The sequence below is a fragment of the Colossoma macropomum genome, unplaced genomic scaffold, assembly GCF_904425465.1.
Source record: "Colossoma macropomum unplaced genomic scaffold, Colossoma_macropomum, whole genome shotgun sequence".
Taxonomy (NCBI): Eukaryota; Metazoa; Chordata; class Actinopteri; order Characiformes; family Serrasalmidae; genus Colossoma; species Colossoma macropomum.
The window spans coordinates 20,359,831-20,384,741 of record NW_023494785.1 but is presented as its reverse complement, the minus strand read 5'-3'; the positions used below and the strand labels follow the sequence as shown (position 1 = coordinate 20,384,741).

The 24,911-nt window shown below is 38.8% G+C and overlaps 1 protein-coding gene across 5 annotated transcripts in view; it reads left to right on the top strand.

Annotated features, from left to right (window-relative positions):
* Positions 1-1,634: 1,634 nt before the first annotated feature.
* The window catches only part of inpp5b (inositol polyphosphate-5-phosphatase B), a 28,294-nt gene continuing 5,017 nt past the window's right edge, over positions 1,635-24,911 (top strand). The window contains exons 1-21 of one of the 5 annotated variants that reach the window (XM_036586622.1): positions 1,635-1,964; positions 3,076-3,155; positions 4,262-4,359; positions 5,218-5,247; positions 5,384-5,494; positions 7,337-7,459; positions 13,944-14,037; positions 15,305-15,478; positions 16,749-16,850; positions 17,039-17,153; positions 17,703-17,819; positions 18,186-18,373; positions 18,510-18,621; positions 18,726-18,835; positions 19,497-19,632; positions 19,714-19,824; positions 22,106-22,271; positions 22,695-22,930; positions 23,454-23,564; positions 24,401-24,485; positions 24,585-24,712. In XM_036586622.1, coding sequence (XP_036442515.1) covers positions 1,908-1,964; positions 3,076-3,155; positions 4,262-4,359; positions 5,218-5,247; positions 5,384-5,494; positions 7,337-7,459; positions 13,944-14,037; positions 15,305-15,478; positions 16,749-16,850; positions 17,039-17,153; positions 17,703-17,819; positions 18,186-18,373; positions 18,510-18,621; positions 18,726-18,835; positions 19,497-19,632; positions 19,714-19,824; positions 22,106-22,271; positions 22,695-22,930; positions 23,454-23,564; positions 24,401-24,485; positions 24,585-24,712 — 2,484 coding nt within the window. In that variant the 5' untranslated portion in view covers positions 1,635-1,907. Of the gene's footprint in view, positions 1,965-3,075; positions 3,156-4,261; positions 4,360-5,217; positions 5,248-5,383; positions 5,495-6,158; positions 6,502-7,336; positions 7,460-12,168; positions 12,330-13,943; positions 14,038-15,304; positions 15,479-16,748; positions 16,851-17,038; positions 17,154-17,702; positions 17,820-18,185; positions 18,374-18,509; positions 18,622-18,725; positions 18,836-19,496; positions 19,633-19,713; positions 19,825-22,105; positions 22,272-22,694; positions 22,931-23,453; positions 23,565-24,400; positions 24,486-24,584; positions 24,713-24,911 lie in introns of those variants that run through there. The other 4 variants (XM_036586631.1, XM_036586639.1, XM_036586656.1 and 1 more) reach the window with 4 other exon arrangements.

Sequence of the window (24,911 nt, the reverse complement as noted above, 5' to 3'; positions counted from 1 at the left end):
AATACATCATTTAGACTTTACTAACTAACATTTACAATCTTGTTTATCTACTCTAATTCTACCATAGCAGAAATATTCACTGTATTTTACCGTCTCAGACAGGTAGGCTCTTAAATGCAGCACAGTTGCACTTTTTGTCAATAAAAAAGTCATTTTCACTTTTTTTTAAATAGAAAGTGCAATTGAATACTGCATTTAATTTGATTAAAGACAGGATAAAACTCTTTAAATGGGGCACTACTGTTATGCTGTAATATTTTATTTGCTCCAACTGGTTTGCTAAAAACAAAAAAACTAAAAATCATGATACTTATTAAATATCTTATATAGGTTTAATGAGCTTATATTTTTCAGTATCTCACAAAAATAAATTTGGTATTTAATACATTTCAATGAATGTTGATTACAATGAGATAAATGCCCTCACTATGGCGGATTGTAAGCACTTTAGCGTTCAGAAGGCTCTGCGGAGCTTAGGGGGTGTGGCCATGCAAGTGGTTAAAAAGGTCAGTTTGTTGTGACTGCTGTTGTTTTAGTCCCTGAGTGGATAAATTTGTTTTTAATAAGAGTAATTGTAACCAAAGAAGGTGGGTTACAGTGTGTTGGTGTGTCTAACCTTCTCAGATGTTGTGTCCTTCCGTGTTACCCTGTCCTTGTGGTTCATTGTGGGGTAGGGCTGGCCTGGGCATTTCTTGATGCTGTTGAAGTGCCTGCTCAAAATAAAAAAGCATTGTGCATATGCGGAATGTTTCTGCGTCTTGTACTACGCCTATGCTACAGTGGTGTCAGGAGTGGGAGATGGTCCATCTGGAAAAAGTCGAGCAGTGCATCAACAGGCAGATGGCGAAGAGGCCTCGGGTGTATTGAGCGCTACGCCTGCACCCTCCCTGATGGGTCCAGCCAGTCGAGAGCGAGGCGGCTTGATGGGGAAGATGGTGAAGTAAACAGGGCTTGGACTTCTGCTGGGAGTTGCGAGGAGTTGTGTCTCCAACCCAGAATGAGGATGCAGCACTCAGTCTCTCCACTCCCGCACACCGATGGAGCTCATGGAGCTGGCGGTCGGCTGCCCGCTAGATGACAGCTTACCTGGAGCGGGGTACATCAAGGAGATGCTGTACCAAGGACACAACCCCAAGGAAGCCTGTGGGCACCTCACGGCACTTGTGTAGGCCGGGTACTCCGCGTGCCCCAGGGACGGTGGGGGGAGGGATGTGTGGCGTCCACCACAGGCTCCGGAGCTTAGGGGATGTGGCCATGCAAAGTGACTCTCGGAGCATGGCATACCCCTGGTTAGAAAGGTCTGTTTTAGTGATTGCTGTTGTCGCTGGGTGGGTTGGTTTGTAGTTAATTAGAGTAGCTGTAACCGTGGAGGGTGGGTTACAGTGTGTTGGATGTGTCTACCCTCCTCGTATGCCACTGCTGAAGTGCACCCCCCCCAAGCAACAATAAACATCCAGTGATTGCGCATTGCATGTTTTCTACGTTTTCAGTTACTTCTACGCTACGGCACCTTTTTAATACCATGGCAAAAGTAGAATTTTATTTCGTCATTAATTAGTTAATTAATTTTACACATGACTCTGTGAGTAACTCACAAATCAGTACCATTAGATAAAAGGGAAAACACTCCCAGTTTGCGTGACGTAAGTAGCCAGTGCCACGGAGGAGCACACAGAGCACAGCTGGAAAAATGGAAGTCGTGCTTGACTGGGGAATGAGACTAAATTTAGCAAGTTTTAAACTTGTACTGCGCAGGCGGAATGTGTAAAGTTACTGCAGGCTTCGGAGAAGAGAATCTGTCGTCTTCCCGTGGCTCCCTAGCCAAGTTTTGTTTCCTCTTCTTCTTGACACGCTAGTCACGTTAAGCTAAGTTAACTAACGGTCCCGTCCCGGAGTGCTCGCCCGAAATGGATCAGTCTGTGGCGATTCAAGAGACTTTGGACGACGGAGAAAACTGCCTCATAGTATCCTACTTCTAATGCAGTCAGTTGTCTGCGGCAGAGAAACTTCCTTTCGTGCCGTGTATTTCTCTGTCTGTCGTTAGCCAACTAGCTAACTGTTAACAACTCTTTAAGCGACTTCAGCAGAAATGTTCCACATCAGCAGCAACTCACAGGCCGAGGACCTGACTGCCTCAGAGGTTAAAAGGAAACTCCACTGATTTTTCAGAAAAATTACATAATTAAATGGTTCGGATGTAAAGAAAGTCGTGCACAGTTTTTTTTTGGTGTAAAATGCTCCGTTTTAGAGAAACTTGACGAGTAAGAATTATTCACAGAGGTGGTGATAGGAACCAGACGTATGAAGAGTTTAACGCCTCTGAAAGCTTCCACACAGTTTTGTGATGAAGTTTTGGCTTAAAACGTATTTGAATCCATTTATTGTAATCTATTTAGGGCGGATGAGTACATGCAGGGTGTTGTAAGGCAAAACAGTCCCCAAAGAAAACATTATTATTGTCAGATTTATTCACTGTTTCACCTTTATTAACATTATATATGAAACTCAAGAGGCACGTGTAAGTTCGCTGGTGGTTTTGGATAGAAAATAAAATAGCTAGCTTTATTTGCGTTGAAGACATTGTCACCCCTGGTTCCCATCTCCACCACTGTAAAGGAATGTGAGTCGTTAAGTTTCTCGGGAATGAACCTTTTTACGTCAAACCACTTTAAATGACTGTGCTTACATTTCAATGACTGAATTATTCAGAAATTTTGAAAAATTGGTGGAATTTCTTTAAGATACCACACATGTAAAGTCGGTAATAATACGGTGTTAAATGTTGTACACATTTCATAATATGCATGTTGCCACAGTTATTCTTAAACCAGAAGAAGCTGATAAACGTGTTATATGTCTGTGAATTTGCCCACTAGGATGGTCAGAGTTCACTGCCAATGGCAGACAATGTCTTACAAGATGTCTCCACATGGGGTCTCTCTTACACATAATTAACAACAACATTTTAGTTCAGTGTCAGCATATAAGAGCTTGCTGACATCCAGAAATGCTTTCTTCTGTAAGCACAGTGCCATTATAAACGTGTAGACATCTTTAACTGACCACCTTAAACATGCTGTCCAGTGTCTCCTGCTGCTGGATAATGGGACTGAGAGCAGACTCCTGGGTCTGGTGGAGCATATCAAGGAACATGCGTAAGGCATTTACAGTTGTTAACTGCACTTTCTCATTATGGACAGTTAATAAGGATTTTTAAAAGGCTTAAATGTTAATACTAGATGCATACGTTAATTATTGAACATGGTACAAGCTAATGGTGGGTTATGAACCTGAAAAATATACAGTTGTGAAGTATTGAGCATTGATTAAATAAGACTGTTGTTCTCTATTATTATGACTTTAAAGATGAAGATCACATTTTTGGAGCCATTAATACGGAAATCTAGACAATTACAAAAGATTCACAAACTTTCTCACAGACAGTGTATTCTCCAGGTTCACAGTGCATCGTAACGGGTGTGATTATACATTCAGCGAACAGGTCGATTTGATTTACAATACTGGGTTCAGTCTGGTTATTCCCATGATATTTGTATGAGCAACATTTGAGTGAAGCAAAATGATGACTGTTGCACACTTAACTAATGAGATCAGAGCAAGGTGGCGTGAGGTGAACATGCTGCAGTGAGATTGTGCTGATTATTTGCAGACTTTGGCATTCAAACAGTGCAGTTACATCAGATAAATAAGTAATGGAAAATCCATCCTCCATAATGCACAGTTTTGCAATGTGGTCTCACAATGTCATGATGAATTGTTACACCCCTGTATAAAATAACGTACTATATAATATCCAGAGCACCGGATCTTTGATTTGTCTGCAAGCGAAACTGGCAGTCATGTTTAGCTGTTCACTTATTCTTTATCTCTGCTTTGTGCCTGGGTGAATGAAGTAGACACACTGAATGTTTTTTGTGAGTTTTCAGTGCATTATAATTCCTTATTGGCCTTTTGCATATAATTCCAGTTTGCTGAGTACATAACCATCCACTATCAGCTCAATACCAACATTGATGTCAGTAGTAGTGCATCTCTGGGATAAACATATGCTTTAGTATGCTTGTAATGAACTCCCCAGTTCTAGTTCATTTTAATGTTTGAAGAAGGGACGCACACTACATCAGTATGATACAGACCATAACCGAAGCTCACAAGCGTTGATGGCTTCTCCCATAATAAATACTTCTGGTGTTTAGTGTCCACTAGATATAATGTATTCCCTGTTTCCTTTATTTTTCAGGTTATTCATGTTTACACACAGAAGAATGGCAATCACTGGTAGTGATGTAACACTGCAAAAAATAATTCCCATTTCATATGACTTTTCTGTTGTTGAAGGTAAGCCTGAACAGGATGTTAAAAGTCCTCTTATATGGCTGTTGCTTTTCTTATTATCTTGTATTTTCTTGTAATGTAGTAATGTATTTTTTTTTTTAACTGAACAGCTTATGTTGTGTCTTGTGTTATGTGAATATTTAACAATATGAAATATTTTGGAAAATGTTAAAATGGGACAAAGTGCACTTGGGTGGCTGTCAGTATACCTGGGTTGGGGGGGAAGTCACCTAAATGTGTGGAAAACACTGCATACATAAGGTCATGCAAAAGTTTGCACACCCCTTGTCTTGGCTTGACCAAAAGTAAGCACATATTCTCTAAGGAGAATACACTTCTGCACCCATTAATGCACAATTACGGCTCACTTGCTCCTCCAAAAAAAACAAACATAAACCCTGTCTTAAAAGTTATGGCACATTTTCCCCAGTATGTTAAACTCAGTAAGTAAATTCAATGTCATTTTACCAGGAGTGTTCAAACTTTTGTATATGACATGATATGTATAGAGTTGGATGTCATCCTCAAATAGTGCAGTTTGGATTCTTCAAATAGCGCAAGTTTGATTCTTAATTGAAGAAAACATTTAGCATCTGTTCAGTGGCTGATCTGAGATTACAGGCTCTTGTTCTGTAGCACATCTTCTAGTTGACTTATTGTACTGATTGCCAGCATCAAAGGTGTGGAAAGAAATTAACTGAAAATGAATGTCCAATTTATAAACTATACAGCTGTAGGAATCATTATTGTAGGGTGTCACTTTTCATCAGTGAACTGAAGAACTGAAATATGCCTTTGACTGGTGTGGTTGTGTAAGAGCACAGCACAGTCTAGTGTTTTGCTTCTCTGTTTTCTTTCCAGTGTCCTCCCCAGAAGAGCTTGCTGTAGTTGGTGAGTATGTTATTGTATTTTAGAAAAAACAGTTTTTTACAGTGTTTTTTTGTTGCTTTAATGGAACAAAACCCAAACGAGTCTGATCACTTATAAAGGACATAATGCGTCATTGTATTTCTTTTTCCTGTTTTAGGTGCAGACACTCGAGTGAGGGTGACATTCCTAAATGAGGAGATAAAGTTCAAATTACCTTTTGGGTCCCACACTCGTCTTTTCCTCAGTGAGGTCAACAGAGCATGGTGCGGTAAGCCTTTATCCTCTTTTGTTTATCAGTGATCAGTGTGTTTTATATGTCTCCTTGGACAGACTGCTAAGCTTTTTAAGGTTAAACCATTCTCAACTGCTTGGTAGAGCCAGCTGTGGTGTTTGCTGGACTTTGAGCGCAGTTATTTTTCATTCAAAATATACAATTTGCAAAGCCTTCTAATAGGCCTAATATTTACTTCACAGTAATATTCTTAACTTTGTTTAAGTTTAAATCTGTGGTGCCCGACACTAGTCCTGGATGACTACATAATAAAGTTGAATAAAGTGTATTGATTCTGCTGTGTAAAGATGCAGAGGAAAATTGTCACATTTTGTACGTTTTTTTTACAGTTCTATTTTGTACACTTACAAATGCACAACACTGGAAGATGGAGGAAATGTTATCTTTCTTAGTCACCTATCTGTAAGGACTTGGTTGTATGTTAGTTTTTCTTACTGTATGTAGGCTACAATACATAAACTTAAGTTTAGTGACATTTTGACTTGGTTAGTATAGCTTTATGTTCTCTTTATGAAACTGCAACAGACTCAAAGAGAAAACACCACTCATTCTCTCAGTGAACAGACCTCTCAGAAGGAAGCCAAATGTGGCCCTGATGTGCTAAGACCAAAAAGAAGAGAAAGAGTCAAACACTAGTCGGGGGGTGAGAGAATAAGGAACGAGGGGGTGGAGATTGGTTTGTAACTCTACTCCAACTAAGAGCAACCGAGTTGTCAAAATTAAGTTTCTTGTTGCCTGTAGTGGACATGGGGATGCTCTTTTTTACTTGTTTTGAGTTAGCTGATTGTTTACATTAAATGCTTCACATATAGCAAGTTCTTTTCAGTCGAAGAGGATATCCTGTATTTTCTAATTAGTGCTTCGCAAGGTTTTGTGGTGCGGTAAGCTGCAGTATGATAACAAACTCACAGTGACAGTAATGGAGAGTCTGAGTGACTGTGCAGACATTTTTGTTGCCAGAAAGAATATGAAAAACTTGCAAGGTAAGTAGTAGCAATGAAGTTTTTGTTAGAGGCTTGTGGTTAAACACCATTTTTCTAGAACAGGAAGTCCATCTCTTGCTGTGTGAGAGAGAAAGAGTTTCTTTATGCGCTTAAGTTTCTGACATCCTAATACTAAGAAGAAACTGTGATGTTTACAGAAATGGATTTCTGATTTCTTTCTCTTTCTTTCCTAAATTGTTACTTGAAGTGCTTGCTATAGTAGCAGTGTTTTCCCCTCCTTCCCCAGATGTGGCATTAATATTATCACCAGACAGCACCTATTGCAGGATTCTCATTTAAAGGAGCTATTTGTTCTATTTATCTTTAAAAACAACTTCTTGTCAATAAGCAGATAATTGATCTTGATGCATTAATTATTTGTCACAGTCTGTGCATAGTTACAATGCTCATTTTGTGGCTATGAAATTCAGTTGGAATATTAGTTATCTATATATTATACGTGCATAGATGAATCAGATTGTGAGTTTAGATGTATATTTGAAATCTGGACAATGCACCAGTTGGTGACTTTTTACATTTTTTAAAATTTGACTGTTTTTTTGTGACTAAAAACCTTAAGACTTCAGTGCTCCCATGAGACTGCATTTCAGGTCTCATTTTGAAGAACAGGAATACAGCTGTATGCTTATTTAGTTTAACTGGCCCTTTATGATCATAAGTCCTGCAATTGAAATGATAATTTCTTTCCAAAGGCTCAAGCAAAACGTGTACCGATGTCATTGCTAGTAAACGCTTGTTTTGAATGTAAAATCTGAATGTAAATCCCCTTTGATTTTCCCTTTGATTGACATTTTTTCTACTTCCTTGTTTTTAGATGTCTGTGAGCAGTACCCAAAGTCACCAAAATTTGACTGGCTTACTAAATACCGGAAAAGTGCCAAAGGGCCTGGATCGTTACCATCTACTGCTGCATCAACTGGCAAGATTGTAAAAAGAGGCAAGTGTTTTCCTTTTCCTGAAAATGGTCTTTTCATGCTTACTAATTAGATTTGATAAAAAACTAAATTGCTTATATGTTCAAGCAATCCACCAACACATTTCTGAACTGTTGCTCTTTTTGTGGTAAAAATGTGGCTAAAATTATAACTGTCAAATACAACCCCAATTCCAAAATAGTTGGGACACTGTGTAAAATGTAAATGAATGTAAATAAAAACAGAAGGCAATCATTTGCAAATGTCTTAGACCCATATTTTATTCACAGTAGAACATAGAACAAATATCAGATGTTGAAAGTGAGACATTTTACCATTTACCATCCTACCTTAGTATGCGTACTTTACTCCATTTGACTAAGTAGAATGTGATGTATAAACTAGGGTTCAGCAATGTCTGCCTAACAGGGATATGATAATGTCTGCCGAGACACATTGCGATTTGGGTCAGGGGGCATGGTGGGGGTTGACTCTGCAGCTTGCACACGACGGCCATTTCTACATCCTGGAAATCTACAGCTCTACAGATATCACAGAGTTTGTCTTGTGTCGTCCATTTGCTACAAGAATGATAAAGAGCAGTATGTTAGAAGTACATGCATTTGTTTATTCTTGGCTGATTTCTAGATAGGACTGTTGCTTCAAGCCTAAACCTACTGAAAAAAGACTGCGTAGCACAGATTGTTTCAGAAGTTTTTCATTAAATAATGGCAGTTGTGGCATCACAATGTTGAGCCAGCATCGTCTGTCAGCCACTGACGTGACGATGGACCATGGCATTATCTCCCGGCTCAACCCTACCATAAATGTTCATTTTTATTAAATTTGAACTGTCTTTGTAAAATAAGCTGTAGAGAGACCATTTTGTCCTACTGTGTATATATTGGCGCACATTATTGTTAGCTGAGCTGCAGTAGCTCAGTTTCTCAGTGTTTCTGCTCGGGACTCGTATGCTCAGCGTATTGCTTTGAAACACCTTTATTCGAAATTGTTAATTCTAAGTTGGTATTTATTATGGGATCAGACTCTGTATCTGCAAGTACTAAAGAACATCCGAGTACTTGACTTCTTGATGGATCCCTCTAGTAAAGATATGTTCTCATGGGACTGGAGACCATTTAACTTCCAGTAGCAGGGTGAATAGGGTGCTAGGAACACTGACATTAAACATTCTGACCTCACTGATTAACTTATCATTGATTTCTGATCAGGTTCCTTCTACTTTCAAATCTGCCTACCTTAGAACCTACGAATGTTGAGAACTATCAACGCAATAAGCTGTTTTTTTTGTTTTTGTTTTTAAACGTGCCTTTCTGGCACATTATCTATCTTCCCATCTTGAGGGGAACAAACATCTTGACATCTTGACACCAACTGAGCTGGAAACAAACCAGGACAATCAACAGAAACTGCCCCCTTGTCACTCACTAAACCTTTCCACAAAGGCAGGGAGACCTGCATGTCTTCAGTCCTCATCCTCTTTGACTTGTCAGCTGCCTTTGACACCATGAACCGCAAGAAACTTACTTGAACAGTTTCAACAAAATTGCTCTTGTTCTTACCTTTACAATCAGTCCTAATAGGTAAATTGGAATGGTTCTTAGTCTGCATTGCATAGACTCACTACTGGGGTTCCCCAGGAGTCTGTTTTCCTTGTACACCAACGCTGATGAAACCAAGCTGTACTTCTTGGTTTTACCATCCACCTCAGACATCTCACAGGATATCTGACTGACTTTCTCTTAATGGGTGAAGACCCACCATCTGAAGTTGAATCTGGACAAGACAAAACTCGTTTACCTACCTGTGAAACACTCCCCTACAGTGGTCCTCTCGATCACTATTGACTCCTTTACAACTTCACTACAACAAAAAAATTAACCTTCCTCAAGCTCTGTTAATCTCTGGACTTCACTATTACACTTTCCTCCTTGTTAGCATTCTATCATATGCTGTTTCTCTTTTATAGAGCATTCAGAATGCTGTGGCCTGTGTAGTCAATAGCCTCCTGAAGTTCTCTCATGTCACTCCTCTGCTGAGTGAATGGTTCTTTGAGCAATGCCATAGAAGAACCACTCATGATTTTCTAAAGGGTCAGTTTTGTAAATGAGATGTCTGAGTGTGAAGAACCTTTTAAGGGTTTAAAGAACCTTCACATAATGTAAAGGTTCTTCTTTAGGGGTTCTTCCTCAAACATTTACATTATGTGGAGGTTCTTTAAACTTTAAAAAGGCTTTAAAACACTTGCACTCAGTTGTACTTCATTTCTGAATCACTCTGTCATTTCTCTTCTATCCTTTGAACTTTACCTCTGTGTTTTACTTTTTTGTTTAAAATTATGCTTAATTCCCCTCAGTGTGTACACTTGTATTTCTTTATTTAACTAGATGTAGCTATGTTATGGCTCTTGTCTCTTAGGTTATGGATTATTGCAGTATCTGTTTGTAATTTGCATTGCTTTGGCTTCTACTGTCTACATGTTTTGTAAGTCGCTCTGGAGCAGAGTGTCTATTAAATGACTAAATGTATTCTAATGTAAATTTACATACAGGACTACAATACAGTAATATGCAGTACCATGTGACATGTAGATCTCACAAACCTGTTTTCATTTTTAAACATTTGTATTATTGTTGCACACAGAAGACTGATGAAGCACCTGTTGACTTAACCATGCTTATGGTGGAGATCAGTATTTATTGGTGATAAGTACAAAAGTACTTATGTGGCAACATGCATATTTTGAGTTTCTTTTTTTTATTTTTTCAGCTTTAATAAAACAAAAAGGAGAGATGTGTGGAGGACAGGGAAAGGAGAGCAAGGACTTAAGGACAGAAAAGAAAAGTGTGGAAGAATAGAGTTGCAGGAGAATTTAAGAGCTGAAGGAGTTTTTAGAAGTTGGACTTGAAGTGTCAAGTTAAAATTAAGCTTAGAACAAACCATAAAGCTGTTAGCTCACACTATTGTTTTAATGTAGGAAATGCGCTAGATTTATCACATTTACTGGTTTATTAAAAATCTATGAATGTATAAACATTTATGAATATTTAAGGTATACTTCAATGTGAAAAATGCTCCACAAACAGGCACTTCACAAGAAAAAGACAATCAAGTGGGGTTCCCCCAGTAAACTCTATCTGTTTCCATCTCTGACTATAGTGACTCAGCAGATGACTGAACCAGCATGATTGCTGATTGCTCAAAGAAGCTCTGTAAAGCAGACTGTAGCTAAGTGACATAAGACTTTTTATTTGCTGTGTTGATGTCAGAGATGTGGTATGTCTCTCCACTATGTTAACAGATCGCACTATGCCCTGAGGTGGTGCCAGAGTGAAAATAACTTGCTATATTTGTTTTTAATTTACGTTATGGTAACGGTTTTAACGTTTCCTGGCGGCCTCAATAAGACGCCATTCTGTTTCTTCACTGGCTGACTGTCTTATGAAAGAAAATGATGGTATTTCCTTCACTGTTTGCTCAACCTCCTGTGAGGAACCAGACCAGTATGTCTGCATACCACTTTGCACTGCCGTGACAAGTCTCGCTACTCGCTACCTCACTTAAGGCTGAGCTCAATGGCCTTGGTATAAAAAAAATAAATGCATGAACCATCTAAACCAAAGCTGTTTGAAACTTCAATCCATAAAATGTTCAAAGAGAAGATTGGTGGATAAAAGCAGATAGTATGAATGCTGTTTAGCAGTTTCAGTATCTGATTGCCTGCTTCAATTGTGTTTGTGAAGTAACACTATGATTTTTCAGCTTTTCTAACAATGAGTATTTTTTGAAAGCCAGAGTGTTTGACATTGTCTGTCTGTTCAGATTAGTTGTACAGCATTTAGATGTGTATGTCATGTGTGTGTCATTTGTTGTAAACCGAATAGTTTACCGAAAAATCTTATTTACACAGTTTTTCCCTTTACCATAGAGGTAGTTGATTGGCCAAAGCAGTTTTTGTGTCTGAAGTTTGCTTCTTTGGTTTTGAAGTGGTGCTATGAGTCTAATATAATAGAAGCAGAAAGCCTACATGTCTACATTTTGGTTGGCAGTCAGCATGAAAAATGTGGCCACCTGCTGTGAACAGGCCTACTCGCTGCTTGCAGCGCTGCCACAGTAATTTCTAAAGTGAGATTTCCTGACTTGAAGACTAGAAAAACCCCCACCCAATGGTGTTTCTTGAAGATAAAAGTAAATTTTGAATAAATTTGGATACTTCGGGGAGGGTTGTTTGAAATTTGTTTTGCTAGCTGTCTGATTCTTCAACTGAATTATTCTTTTAACGAAGCAAAACATTGGATGACCACTGGAAGGTAGCGCTATATTAGTAATGCCTAGGAAGCACCACAGATGTATTTACTAGCCTTCAGATCAGTGGCTCGCAGTCAGAATTTGTTAAGCATCATGCATTTGTGTAACGTGCTGGGTATTGTAGTGAGAGGTGGATGAAAACACTGAACTACAAAATCATACACACCATAAATAACATTAAATGCTACTTTTAGGTTGGAATGTCCCTTAAAGGGGAGAGTTGGTAAATTCAGTTTTTCAATGAACCATGGTGGTTATTTTCTTGAAAATTACTGCTCAGGCAATAGATAAAGCAAAAGTGCCTTTCTAAAATTCGGGTTATCGGAGTTTTGGACAGAACATTAGGTCTGGTGGCAAACGGCTGACTTTGTCAATCGGTTGATCTGCTGCTCGATTGCGCTGGTCTGTAGGTGCGCTTGTGCCAGCGGTGAAGGAGAAAGCAGTTCAGCCTGTCAGTCGGTAGTGCAGCAGCTCATGTTCGCACAGCCTGCGGCTCTCTGGATTTATTCTCTCCACAATGCTAGCGGGATTTGAAGGAAATGTCCAATGCTGGTAGATTAATTGGTGAGGATGATAAATGTTATATAAATGTTGATAAATGTTGTCAAGAGCTTGTCAAGTTTGTTAGTGGGATCACTACAGTTCACTTGGTCGTTTTTATTGATAGGTAATGTTAATTTGCCTGCCTCGTTTTATGAGGTTAGCTAGCAAGTTAAATACTCGTGTTGTCTGTGCAAAATAGGCGTTAACTGTCGTTTGCGTCCGATTGAAGGCTGAGAAACTCCTCTTTGTAAGATAAGATTAGCCAAGTTGCCACAGTAGAGCTAACTTACAATTGGAGCCGACCGAGCGCTAGCCTTCTTGCAAGCTAGCTAGGTGTTAGCTAATTAAATACACTGAGGTTTTCCAGACTTGGATATAAATAAATGCATCGATTTATCAGGAAGGAGTTTGAAGAGCACAAGTTGTAGCTGTAGTCTTGGTGTGAGCTAATGTGTGTTGCAACATTCCAGGAAAAGACTGGTCGTGTGTCGCCTCAACTGTCTTGGCTGACAGTTAAACCCTTGTTAAGTAACTAGCTAGCTAACCTAGTAAGGTAATAGTGAGTTGTGCTAGATTTCGTTTAATCCCCTTCACATTGTTCAGGTCCTCTGTCAGGGTAACGCTATGGCTGTGCTTGCTTGCTACTATTTTTTTGTTTGTTTGTTTCCCCTGAACCTCTGAGCCTCGCTAAGTTAAGCTATGTGTACAGAGTCTGTCTGTTTATGAGACGTTACTCTGCACATGATAATAGTCTGTCATCGTCCTGCGTTGACCTGGCTTGTTTTGAAGTGTTTTCCAAACTCAGACGTGCGGCTGGAGTCTGCACTGTAACGGCTCTTTTTCTGTGGTCAGTGCGGAGTAGACTGGTTTGGTTGTTGAAAGTGCTGGTTCAGTGTTACGGTAGCATAATCTCAAAGATACTGGCATTTAAAAAAATTCTCACTTCTGTTACATGGATGCTAGTGTGATGTTGATTCCCAACATGATTGATTGTTGAGCAGGCTTAATTTTAAAAGTTATTTCTCATAAATGTTTTTGCTGTAGGTCACTCTCTAGCACATTTATGGCTTCCTGGGAGTGCCTATCTGCTTTCCTGGGCAATGTAATGTTTTCCACAAACAAAGCTCTACTCACAATGACTGCCATTCTTGTGTTATTCAAAGTGTGTGTGTGTGCGTGTGTGTGTGTGTGTGTGTGTGTGTGTATATATATATATATATATATATATATATATATATATATATATATATATATATATATATATATATATACATACATTATGTATGTATGTATGTATATGTATAATGATTTGGCCATCATGCTGAAAACATTGTCATTGAGCTTGCTAACCATAATGTTGCTTTACATTAAAGAAGAAGATTCTGCTTTAACTGTTGCATTTTTTTTACAGTTTGGATCAGTGGTATATGTTGTCAGTCTGAGCTCAGCAAGGTTTTCTGTTCCCAGCCTCAAGCTCATAGGCATTATGCCAACCCCATTTCAGTGTTACTGCTGAGTACTCATTAGCCTACCTGTCAGCTTAATATGCAGATGACTTACTGTGGGGTAGACCAAACGTCGTGTCTGATCTACAATCATGGTTTTTCTTTGAATTGTTTCCACTCCTTCTTACAGAGAGATCTCATTCTGCTGACACCAGAGAACACAAAGAGGACAAACACACACATTCCAGCACAGAGAAGGCCAGAGGAGAGAGTGTCCATGAGAAGTGGGTGAAGTCAAACATGTCCTAATTAAAAATGTGCATTATGTTGTTGCATGATTTTGTACAGACAGTGATATTTAAATCATATTGACTATTCGGCACGTGTTATATTATCTAACTTTTCATGCACTAGTGACCAGAAAAGGCAGACTAGAAACCATTCACAGACACACCCATGACTCTTTGACTCGTTTGACATCCAAAAGAAAACCGGAAACTGAAATATTCTGACTGTTTCAGCATCATCAATTATGAGCAAATGTCTGTTGAAAGTCAAGGCTGTTAAAACTGCACGTCAGAAACTGCTTTTTGGGCAACTGTAGTCCAAAAATCTTGTGATCTATAGTGCAGATCCCAACTTAGCATGTCTGAATGGAAACAAGAAGTAGGCAAACATAAAATTAATCTGTGGTCAGATGAGCTAACTTTGTTCAGCTGAATGAGCTTTACCTGAGCTCATCGTTGCTGGAAAGGCTGCTCCACCCTTCAGCATGCCACAGTACTATGTCATCATATTGTCCAGCCCTATATCAAATGTCTGACATTTGCACAGTGTTTGCTTTTAAAGTGCCTGTAGTGCAGAGCTCATGATTTGTCTAAATTTTGATGGTATCACAGGGTTTTAAGACTAAAATTTTATTACAAGTATTTTACTACAATTTGACTCTTATGATCTATGTAAAACTAGAAATGGCTTGTTCTTTAGCAGCAAGGAAACCTCTAAAATGTGTGCTGAAGATGTACTTGAAGATAAAGAAGTCTGACCTTCAGCTTCTTGAAATGAAGATTCACATCAAACATGTGCTTTTAGTTCTATGAAGTGAGCAAAGCCTTTTGACATTACCATCTTCATAGTAAAGGCATCCAGGGTCCTATATTTTTACTCATTATATTTGGGGTTGAGTTACTAATTGTGTGATTGTTGATTTGTTTAGCTGCAGAAGCAGCACTAAAAGTTGAATTTTCTTGAGTGTTCCTAAAATATACCTAAAATTTATCCAGTTGAGCATACAATGTCTTCTGTCGGGAGAAGGAAGGAGTGCCTTATCTGGCCTACACCCTGGATTGATAACCATGAAACTTGGTATTGACTCATAGATCTGACAAGTCCATTACTGGCTAATGTTCTACATGTACACTTTTGATTGTTACCTCTGTCTGAGTGAAACTGGTAGGATATTATTTTACCTTTTTTGTTTTTTTTTTTTTTGGGAAATAAAACTCACATTTGGAATTGCCGTTAATATAAGCATATTTTCAAAATTCGCAGCAGCCAGGAGAGGGTGAAAGGTGAGGGGAGGAATGAGCTGGTTCGCTTGTCCACACACACTGTATCTAACAAAGCCCAGATGCTTACCATGCCCCAGTTTGGTCTGCGAGACACCCTCATCAAGTGTGAACTTCTCAAGAATGAGGATGACTACACATATATTGAGAACTTCAGGTAAGACATTCTTGTGCTTTGGTGGACAGTTGACATTTTCTTTAGGTTCTTGGTGGTAATTCGAACTTCCACAGAATGATTTGAAATGTAAATGCAGAATGAGGCATAAAGAAGACCTAAGCTGAAAAAGGTGCTTATAAATAAGTGTCTGAAAGAAAAAAAAAAACATGAAGAACATTTGAGCCTCAACTGAGTATCTTACAGTTTCTTTTTGTATGGTCAAAAAACGTAATTATGTTTATTATTCTATTTTTCATGTAATTCATCTGCCATACACAACCAGGGCTTAATAGTTGGCAACACCGCCCCCTTTAGGATGATTTTCTCACAAGTGAAACTAGGGTTTGCACACAGACATGCAAAATATGCAAGAAGAGAGAAAAGAAAAATTCACTTTGCAATTAAAATAATCTTTTTTATCAGTATTGCTGACTGTGCACCTCTCATCAGACCACAGAGTTTGTATATGTATGTATGCAAGTAGTTCCACCTTTTTCAAAATTTCTGCATAATTAAATCATTAAGAGGTAAACAAAGTCATTCAGAGTGGTTTGATGTGAAATGCTTTGTTCTAGCGAAACCAAATGTGCCACTAAAATGGTTTAATTGTCACAAAACGTTGTGGACTAAAACATTTTTTAAAATACATTCCCAGCAGAGAGGTACGTGCAGGGTGCTGAAAAGCAAAATAAACATATTTTCTGATTTACAACTGTTTTATCACCATCAACATTGTGTAAAAAAATCTCTGAAGACATTCAGGTTCACTGGTCATTTTGGACATAAATAACAGCTATATTTGTGTAGTTGATGCAATTTCTGGTTCTTATCGTGACTGTAAAGAAATCCAAGGCAGTAAATTTCCCTACATTTAACCATTTTGCATCAAACTGTTCTGAATGACTTTGTTTACATCTCTTTCATTGAATTTTGCAGAATATTTGAAAAATCCTTGAAATTCCCTTTACTAACAGCTTCAGTCCTGTAACATAAGGATTACTGCAGTTCCTGTTCATTCTAGGTCACTCTTTCACAAACGGGACGCACATTTCAGCTAGAGTTCATGTTTGTAAATCAGCATTTCGACTGCTTTTCCAAATTGAGAATTGGAATTAAGGTCTGGTGATTTTGCTAGTCAGTCAGACTTTTATAGTGTTTTATCATGTGTGTTGAACCAGTCACATACAGGTGTAATTCCTGGAATATGGGAATGTCTGTGTTGTTCTGCTTATGTATGTACTTAGAGCTTTAATTTTTGCCATTTTCTCAGCTTTTTCCTGGGCACATACAATGTAAATGGGCAGACACCAAAGGAGAGTCTTCGTTCATGGCTGGGCTGCACACCTCAGCCCCCTGATCTCTACTGCATAGGGTAGGGCTTGCAAAAGCTGCTGTATTTAGTTCTTCTGCACCTTTCACTGCGTTATGTTGAAAGTCTCAACAGAGACAAAACAAGAAATCCTTCTGAGAAAGATAAGAACCTGGCATACATGCCTTATAACAAAGATAAGGGCTTCTTTCATAAGAGTAAATATTTACAATGTTGGGTTTTCTCATTAGATTCCAGGAGCTGGACCTGAGTAAAGAGGCGTTTTTCTTTAATGACACACCAAAGGAGCAGGAATGGATGAAGGCTGTGTCTGAGGGCCTCCACTCTGATGCCAAGTATGCCTTAGTAAGGGCTTCCTCTCGTCTTGCTGTGACTTTGACATTTTATGTTAACACAGATGCTCTGGATGCAAATTGAGCTTTACTTTTTTTTCATAATAGAAAATGTGATTTTTGCAACAGCAGATACAGTTAATATAGATTCATTGTGTTTAGCCATAATTTATGATGGTGCACTTGTCACAAAGCACCAGTTGTTTTTTTTTTCCAACCTTCCTTTAAATGGCATGTTGTTGTAAGGTTTTGTTGATATCGCAAATTAGCAAGTTCACTTCAGTAACATTTTCTACCTCAGTTAGTCAATGAATTTTAAACGTCATCACACAGCCTGCTTTGAAATGCCTTGTGTTATTTTCGAATGCCTCCAGCATTGAAAGTCATGTGTAGGGCTCAACAAGACATGGTTGTGGCACCTTTTTTAAATTCAGAGTAAAGTCTATATGTAATGTGTTGCATTCTTCATCTGTTATTTTTATTTAACTCCTGCACTGCGTTGTGGTTGGTGTCAGGGGCTGTGTGAGAGAGCAGCTGTTAAGCCTTTTGCTGTGTGTGGTAGGTGAAGCTGGTACGGCTGGTGGGGATTATGCTACTTTTTTATGTGAAGAAGGAGCACGCTGAGCACATCTCTGAGATGGAGGCAGAAACTGTAGGCACAGGCATCATGGGAAGAATGGTGAGATCATGTGGGCATGCCATTTGCTCTCAACAGTATGTATGCTTACTCCAGTACGAAAAGCATCTGACATATATTGAGCTTATAGAGCTTGGCATTACTTCATTGCTGTTGTTGAAGGAGGTACCACCTAATGTATCCATCCTGATTACTAGTCAGAATGTCCCTGATTTCTTGGTTGTTTTTTCCATTTACTTTTATTATTTAGATGACATTCAGTTTCAGTCCTGGAGGGCTGTGGCACTACACTGTGTAGTGTAGTGTAGTTTACATCAACTAGGAAAGAATGGAGTATTCAAAAGTTAACCTTTTATTGTTTTACTTATGAAGAATGTTTCATTTGACCCCGTTAATCTTGTTAACCAGGGTAATAAAGGTGCTGTAGCAGTTCGCTTCCGATTCCACAATTCGGACATCTGTGTGGTGAACGCACATCTGGCAGCTCATGTAGAGGAGTATGAGAGACGGAACCAGGACTACAGAGACATCTGTAGCAGGATGGTCTTCAGGCAGCTAGACCCAACACTTTCACCTCTTACCATCATGAAGCATAGGTAATGTTTTTCCCACAAATATGTTTCAGCCTGAAGCAGTAAATAAGCAAGCACATATTCGGTTTCACTTGCTTTGCACTTGGTTTGATTGTATGAATATTTTTAGCTGTTACTGACTTTACCATTCTGTCTGCAGCATTGTCCTGTGGCTTGGTGATTTAAATTATAGAATAAGTGACTTAGAGGTTGATCATGTGAAGGACCTTATATTGAAAAAAGATTTTGAAACACTACACAATCATGATCAGGTGAGGCTTTAGTTGACTAGAATTTTTGTATCCTGGAAAAGGGATGTGCTTATAGTTTTTTGTGCCGTATTACACTGTGCTCATCTAAATCTTTGTTTTTTTAGTTGAAGAGACAAATGGATGAAGAAGCTGTGTTTGTAGACTTCTTGGAGGGAGAGATTGAATTCCAACCAACATACAAGTATGACATGGGCTCAGACCAGTGGGACACCAGGTCAGAATTCGCCTTCTATTAACATTGTCAGTGTATTCTGTGTTATTGGTATTCAAAATTCATCAGAATCAACTAATATTTTCTTCTAGCCTGCAGTTGGAATCAGCAATGTTATTCTTATTTTGGCCCCTCTGTATAACATTTTTATGATCAAAATAATGTCAGCCACTCAAGTACTTGTGTGGTGCATTTGAATGCTGAGCATGCATGCCTGTGCTTGTTTAGGCCTACCTACCAGCCACCCATGTTTTATATTAGTGTGTTCTATTAGCATGCAAAGTGTGAGCTTTGGATAAAGAGCAAAAAAAGGCCTAATTCACCAGTATCTTCCTAAGCTTTTTTTCTTAAATGTGTTCTTTAGAAAGGTCCTTAGAAAAAGGTCTGATTTATGACGTGTTCTTAAACTGCAGAATTGTTAGCACCTTTTTGCTCTTGAGTGTGCACAGATTGTTCATACCTCAAAACAAATCCCACATAAGAAAATATTGGTGAATGTCAGAATATTTATGAAAACTGTGTAAGTGGGGAACATAGGCTAATAAAAATTTTAATTAAAATAAAAAAATATATAAAAATTAGCCATCTGTCAAAATCGAAATTCATGACGAATGCTGCCTAGTATGAATGTTTTGTTTATGCTTGTGTGTTTATGTGTGAGCAGTGAAAAGTGTCGTGTTCCAGCCTGGTGTGATCGCATCCTTTGGAAAGGAAAGAACATTACTCAGCGGCATTACAGGAGTCACATGACCCTGCGAACCAGTGACCACAAGCCTGTCAGTTCTCTTCTGGAGATAGGGGTGAGAAAGCCAGCGGTGCTTCATCGTGTTTTCTCTGAACTCTTAATGGTGTTGCTTAACATTACCCACTCTTCTTTCTAGATCAAAGTGGTGAATGAGGAGTCTTATAAAAGAACATTGGAAGATATAGTGCGATCTTTGGACAAGCTAGAAAATGAATGCATTCCATCAGTGTGTCTGTCGCAGAGTGAGGTGAGTGTACATTTAAGTCTCCAACAGTGTGCATGTCATAAGTAAATGAATGAAGTGAGTAATTTCCAGTCCTTGTCCTGAAGAACCCCTGCCATGTACGTTTTAGTGTTAACCCTGCTCGAACACACCCAAGTCAAGAAAGGAATGTTTGAATGGCTGATAAGTTGAATCAGGTATGCTAGAGCATGGAAAAACATTAGAATAGGCAGGCAATGCTGGTAGGCCTGGGTGATACCTTTAAATACTTGGTACGATATTTTCATTTTAAAAAATTACTACACTACAAGAGATTTTAGAAGCAGTGTTCAAATAAGGCCATTTGGTGTAATTGTTCAAACCACGAGAACAGAAATGGAGATGGCTTCCTAAAGCCGTCAGCATTAATACTGTTTAATGAATAACAATTAAAACAAAGGAAAATAAACAGAAAACTAGAAAATAAAAACAAAACAAATCCCAACAATGTTATGCTATACATGCTTGAAAAACAAGGTGTTTTCTGTCATTACAGTAAAGTTTTCATAGCTCAGCTAACCACTGGGAAACCTTTACTCAGTAAATCAAGTGCAGCAGAGATGTGGGGACTTTACTCTACCATAGCCTTTCAAAGGTCCCGTTATAACTGTAAGGGTAAAGGTGAATAAAACATTGTGTGTACTAGGGATATATTGATACCATTTTTCAGAGTCCAAGTACGAATACGTACTCAATGATACCGTGTACCAAAACGAACTACCTACTTAGAATTAAGTAATTGTTAGAGTAAATGAGTGCAGTGTACCTTGATATTTAAATCATTAAAATCCAGCTGATTTTATATGAAGTGCATTAGTTAACTATGTTACATTACCTACCTTGGATTAGCACTGCAATTGAGAGCCACATCCGAAAGCACGTCTGTACAGCTTAAGTAAAGTACGTTTCATAGTTTTGATGCTCCTCATCGGTCTCTTACAACATCAGTCTCTAGCACAGTGACAGCAGGAATCACATCCGAAGCTAAAGCAGCCAAGGAGCTCACTTGTGGAGGTTTACATCTGAAGTATTTCTTTTGGCTGGTTGAGCTGTAGTTAAATGTCCTCTAAAGCCAGACATACACTGTGCTGTTTAAGAAATCATGCTCTTTGGGGACACGGACTGTAAGTTTGAATGGTCTGTTATGTACAGACAAAGTCTACAATTTATGTACTCACACCATACTAAAATACTCTGCCCATGCTATGTGAAACGCAGTCTCAATATAAAGCTGTTTTATTCAAAATAACTTGATGATGACCAAGTACAGAGCAATCACACAGACACTGCAGCTACAGCAGCTGGGCCAACCAGACTGTTCACTGAAACGTACACAATAGGACAAAATATATATATTTTACGTTATATATATGCAATTATTTACATATAATTAGTTACATAATTATGTAATTATATTGAATAATAATAGTTCATAAAAAATTCACTTATTAAATTCATAGCAAGTTGTGCTGGCTCTGTTTGAACAGCAGTGTACAGTGCAGGAGAAAAAAGGACAGTCTTTTTAAGCGTCTTTTTAAAAATAAAAACTACTTGGTCAACTCTTGACAGTGAAATGGAGAGTGAGCAGGGGTTCTATGCCACTCAAAACCACTTTATGCAAAAGCTTATGCTAAAACACAGCCACGTTGGCCTTATTGCTTTTTATTGTAGTCTGAATAATTTTCCTGTAACTCTGGGCAGCAAGCTAGCCAGCATGCTCTCATTTATTCTGTGCAATAAGTGCTGTTGAGAACATGAGGGGAAACTTGTTTGGGCTGTACTTAGATTTAAAACTGATTTTTTTACTTAGATTGTGAGAGTCTGATTTTATGCAGTGATGCTGACTGTGAATTCCCAAGCTAATGGTAATGCTAATGACAGTACATTTACAAATAGTAACAAAAGAGAACTGTCAAAACTTTGTGGAGGTTATGTCTTCCGAGAATGCTAGTGTATTATCTGCTTTTGTCATAGTGTTTTCATCAGTGTTATGTTGATTTTGCATTTGAGACCTCAGGTTGCCGAGCCTTCTTTTTGATCCTCACTTGTGACTTTTAAATTACTTTTGAAGGCTTTACAGGGTGACTTGGAGCAGTCCACAAGCTTGCTTTTTTCCCTCCTGACTCAGTAATGCTACTTCTTTCAATTGCAACAAAAAAATCTTACATAGTACAGCTTCAGTGAATCCAGTATTTACCTGATCGTTTGTTAGCTGTTCATGCCATTTATTCTGATCAGTTTGTGCTTTTCTTAAATTTCTCTTCAGTTTCACTTCAAGGATGTGAAGTTTATGCAACATCGAGCCGAAACTCTGACCCTTCACAATGATGGTCAGGTGCCGTGTAAGTTTGAGTTTATCAAGAAGCTGGATGAGCCAGCTTACTGCAAACCCTGGCTCACTGCCAACCCATCCAGGGGTTTTCTTGCCCAAGGTAAACACAGCAACTCAGTGACTCTGCACAGCTCAGTTGTGTTTGTATTTCAGCTTCTCCTGATAGCCTCAGTGTGCAATTTCAGACACACATTAGAGATTGTATGAAGTGCAAATCATTTGAGAGGTTTAGTATTGGGCTTCATGGCTTCCCATAAAATATGCATTCAGCTAATGTCATCATTTCATTGAATCATAGTTTAAAATATTTACAGAGCAGATTGTACCTTTACAGTCTTGTAAGGTTTTGTAAATTATTGACAGCTCCTTCTGCCTTTGTGTAGATGAGGATAGGCTGAATATTGCTTTAGGAATGTGTTGTATGTGCTAATGCTACAACAGTCATCAAACTCATCGTTGTAATCACTTGGGCATATATAGAGTGATGCGCAGTATGGATTTAGCGCTTCTGTTCTGTCTGTAGGAGACAGTGTGGACATTGACCTGGAAGTGTTTGTGAACCGCTCCACGGCTCCAGAGTTGAACTCGGGCCAACAGCAGCTTGAGGACATTTTGATTCTGCACCTAGAGAGGGGAAAGGACTTCTTCATCTCGATCTCTGGCTCCTACCTTCCTAGCTGCTTTGGTTCCTCCATTCACACCCTCTGCCAGCTGAGGGAGCCCATTCAAGATATGCCCCTAGAGACCGTAGGCAAACTAGTGAGTTCAACAACTTTTTTTCACCAGTCATATAGACCAGACCCCCACCACTCCTCCCACATGCAAAATTGCATCATGTTTCTCAGTGTAAGGCTTTTGCTTTCAATTTGGGTAGTTTTTTTCCAGTTACAAAAATAAAAAAATAAAAAGCAAATGGTCGCCTGCTTTGAAGGAACACGGTGTTGCTAAGAGAGTTCACAATTCACAAGATTTGTTACTGGGTACTGGTCTAAGTAGGCCTTCATAGTTGTGCTAGTAGGGATGTTGTTCTCTGGCATACTGTGCTCAGAGTAGAAGGTCTATTAGCATTGCAAAACAGTAGGGTACCGTCTAATTTGCACCAGAAGTATTGTTTGCTATTGTGTGGTAGTAAGCATAGGTTCTTTTGGCTCACACCCCTGTGAACGTAGCACTCATATGTTTGTTGTCTAGGTATATAAAAAAAAAAAGGTTCATCAGTGTGGTTGTTTTCTTAGTTAAGTGTCTATATAACATTGGACTTCTTTGTCTCCTTTTACTTTAGAGTCTGATGTCGAACAGTGAGACGAGCAGCCCAGATACTGAGAAGGCTTTAGACATTCCAAAAGAATTATGGATGATGGTGGATCATCTGTACCGCAATGCTAGCAAACAGGTCAGGATGTTAACCCCTGTTTTTTTGTTGTTGTTTTTTTATTGTTGTCTTTTTTGTTTTTGTGTGTATGTGTGTGTTTTCTCTATCGCATATCACTTCCCAGTAGTTCTAAAGCCCTGAAACTGGACCACCCTTATTATTGACCACCCATTGATGTTTTGTACCAGAGCAATGCTAGAACTAAAGAAGAAATCTGAGGAAGCTTTGGACAAATGCTAACCGGCCTATATAATACAGGCTATCAAAAGGCATTTTGGCTACACCAGAAGCACTTGTTTTACCTACTAGGCTAACATGATTTGGTACAGCTCACAGTACAGTATTTTTAATTTTGAGGTCAAGTCAAGGTCTTGAAATCTGCTTTTCATTCATGACGCTTTTACTTAAATAGGTTTTGTTTAAAATTATGCTGTGTTTCTATTGCAGGAAGACATCTTTCAGCAGCCAGGTCTAGGTAACGAGTTCAAGGGTTTCAGGGATTGTTTAGACACCAAGCTAGCAAATTTTAGTATAGCCCACAGTACAGTACTGTTAATTGTGAGGCCAAATCAAAATCTTGCAGATTTTAATTATTACACTGTTGATAAAAGCAGGTGTTTAAAGTCTTGCTGTTTTTCTGTTGTACAAAGACCTCTTTCAGCAGTCAGGCCTATGCAGTGAGATTGAGGTTATCAGGGATTGTGTCAAAACTAGGCTAGCAATGTTTAGTACAGCTCACAGTGCAGTACTCTTAATTATGAGTCCAAATCAAAATTGTAAACCACATTAGCGTGCTCACTCAGTAGATTATTAGTTAAAGCAGTCTTGTTTAAAATCATGCTGTGTCTCTACTGCAGGAAGACCTCTTTCAGCAGCCAGGCCTACGCAGTGAATTTGAGGAGATCAGGGATTGTTTAGACACGGGCACGCCCGACACCCTGCGTATCCTTTCACACTTTTGTGTCCTATTGCTTGTAATGGATTGTGTGTTAAAGCAGTGTTCTGTGTTTTGTGTACATCCTTGACTAAGTTGCCTACTAGCTGGAAGTAACCACTCAGTGGCTGAGGCTCTGCTTCTCTTCCTTGATGCCCTCCCTGAACCAGTGGTCCCTTTTTCATTGTACCAGCAGTGCCTGGAGTGCAGCTTCAACAGCGGCCAGTGTAAAATGGTTTGTGCCTTTTAAAGTTGTAATAATTGTCATGGACTGTTCTTCGTGTGGATATTTTTGTTGTTTTAGCTACAGCCTGTAATGCAGATAGGTGTCCAAATATTTCTGGAATCAATTCTGTACAGCAGTTTAGTTGTTGATATGAGATTATGTGCACCAGAATAGTGTAGTAAATGTGGAACTAAGCTATATGTTTAGG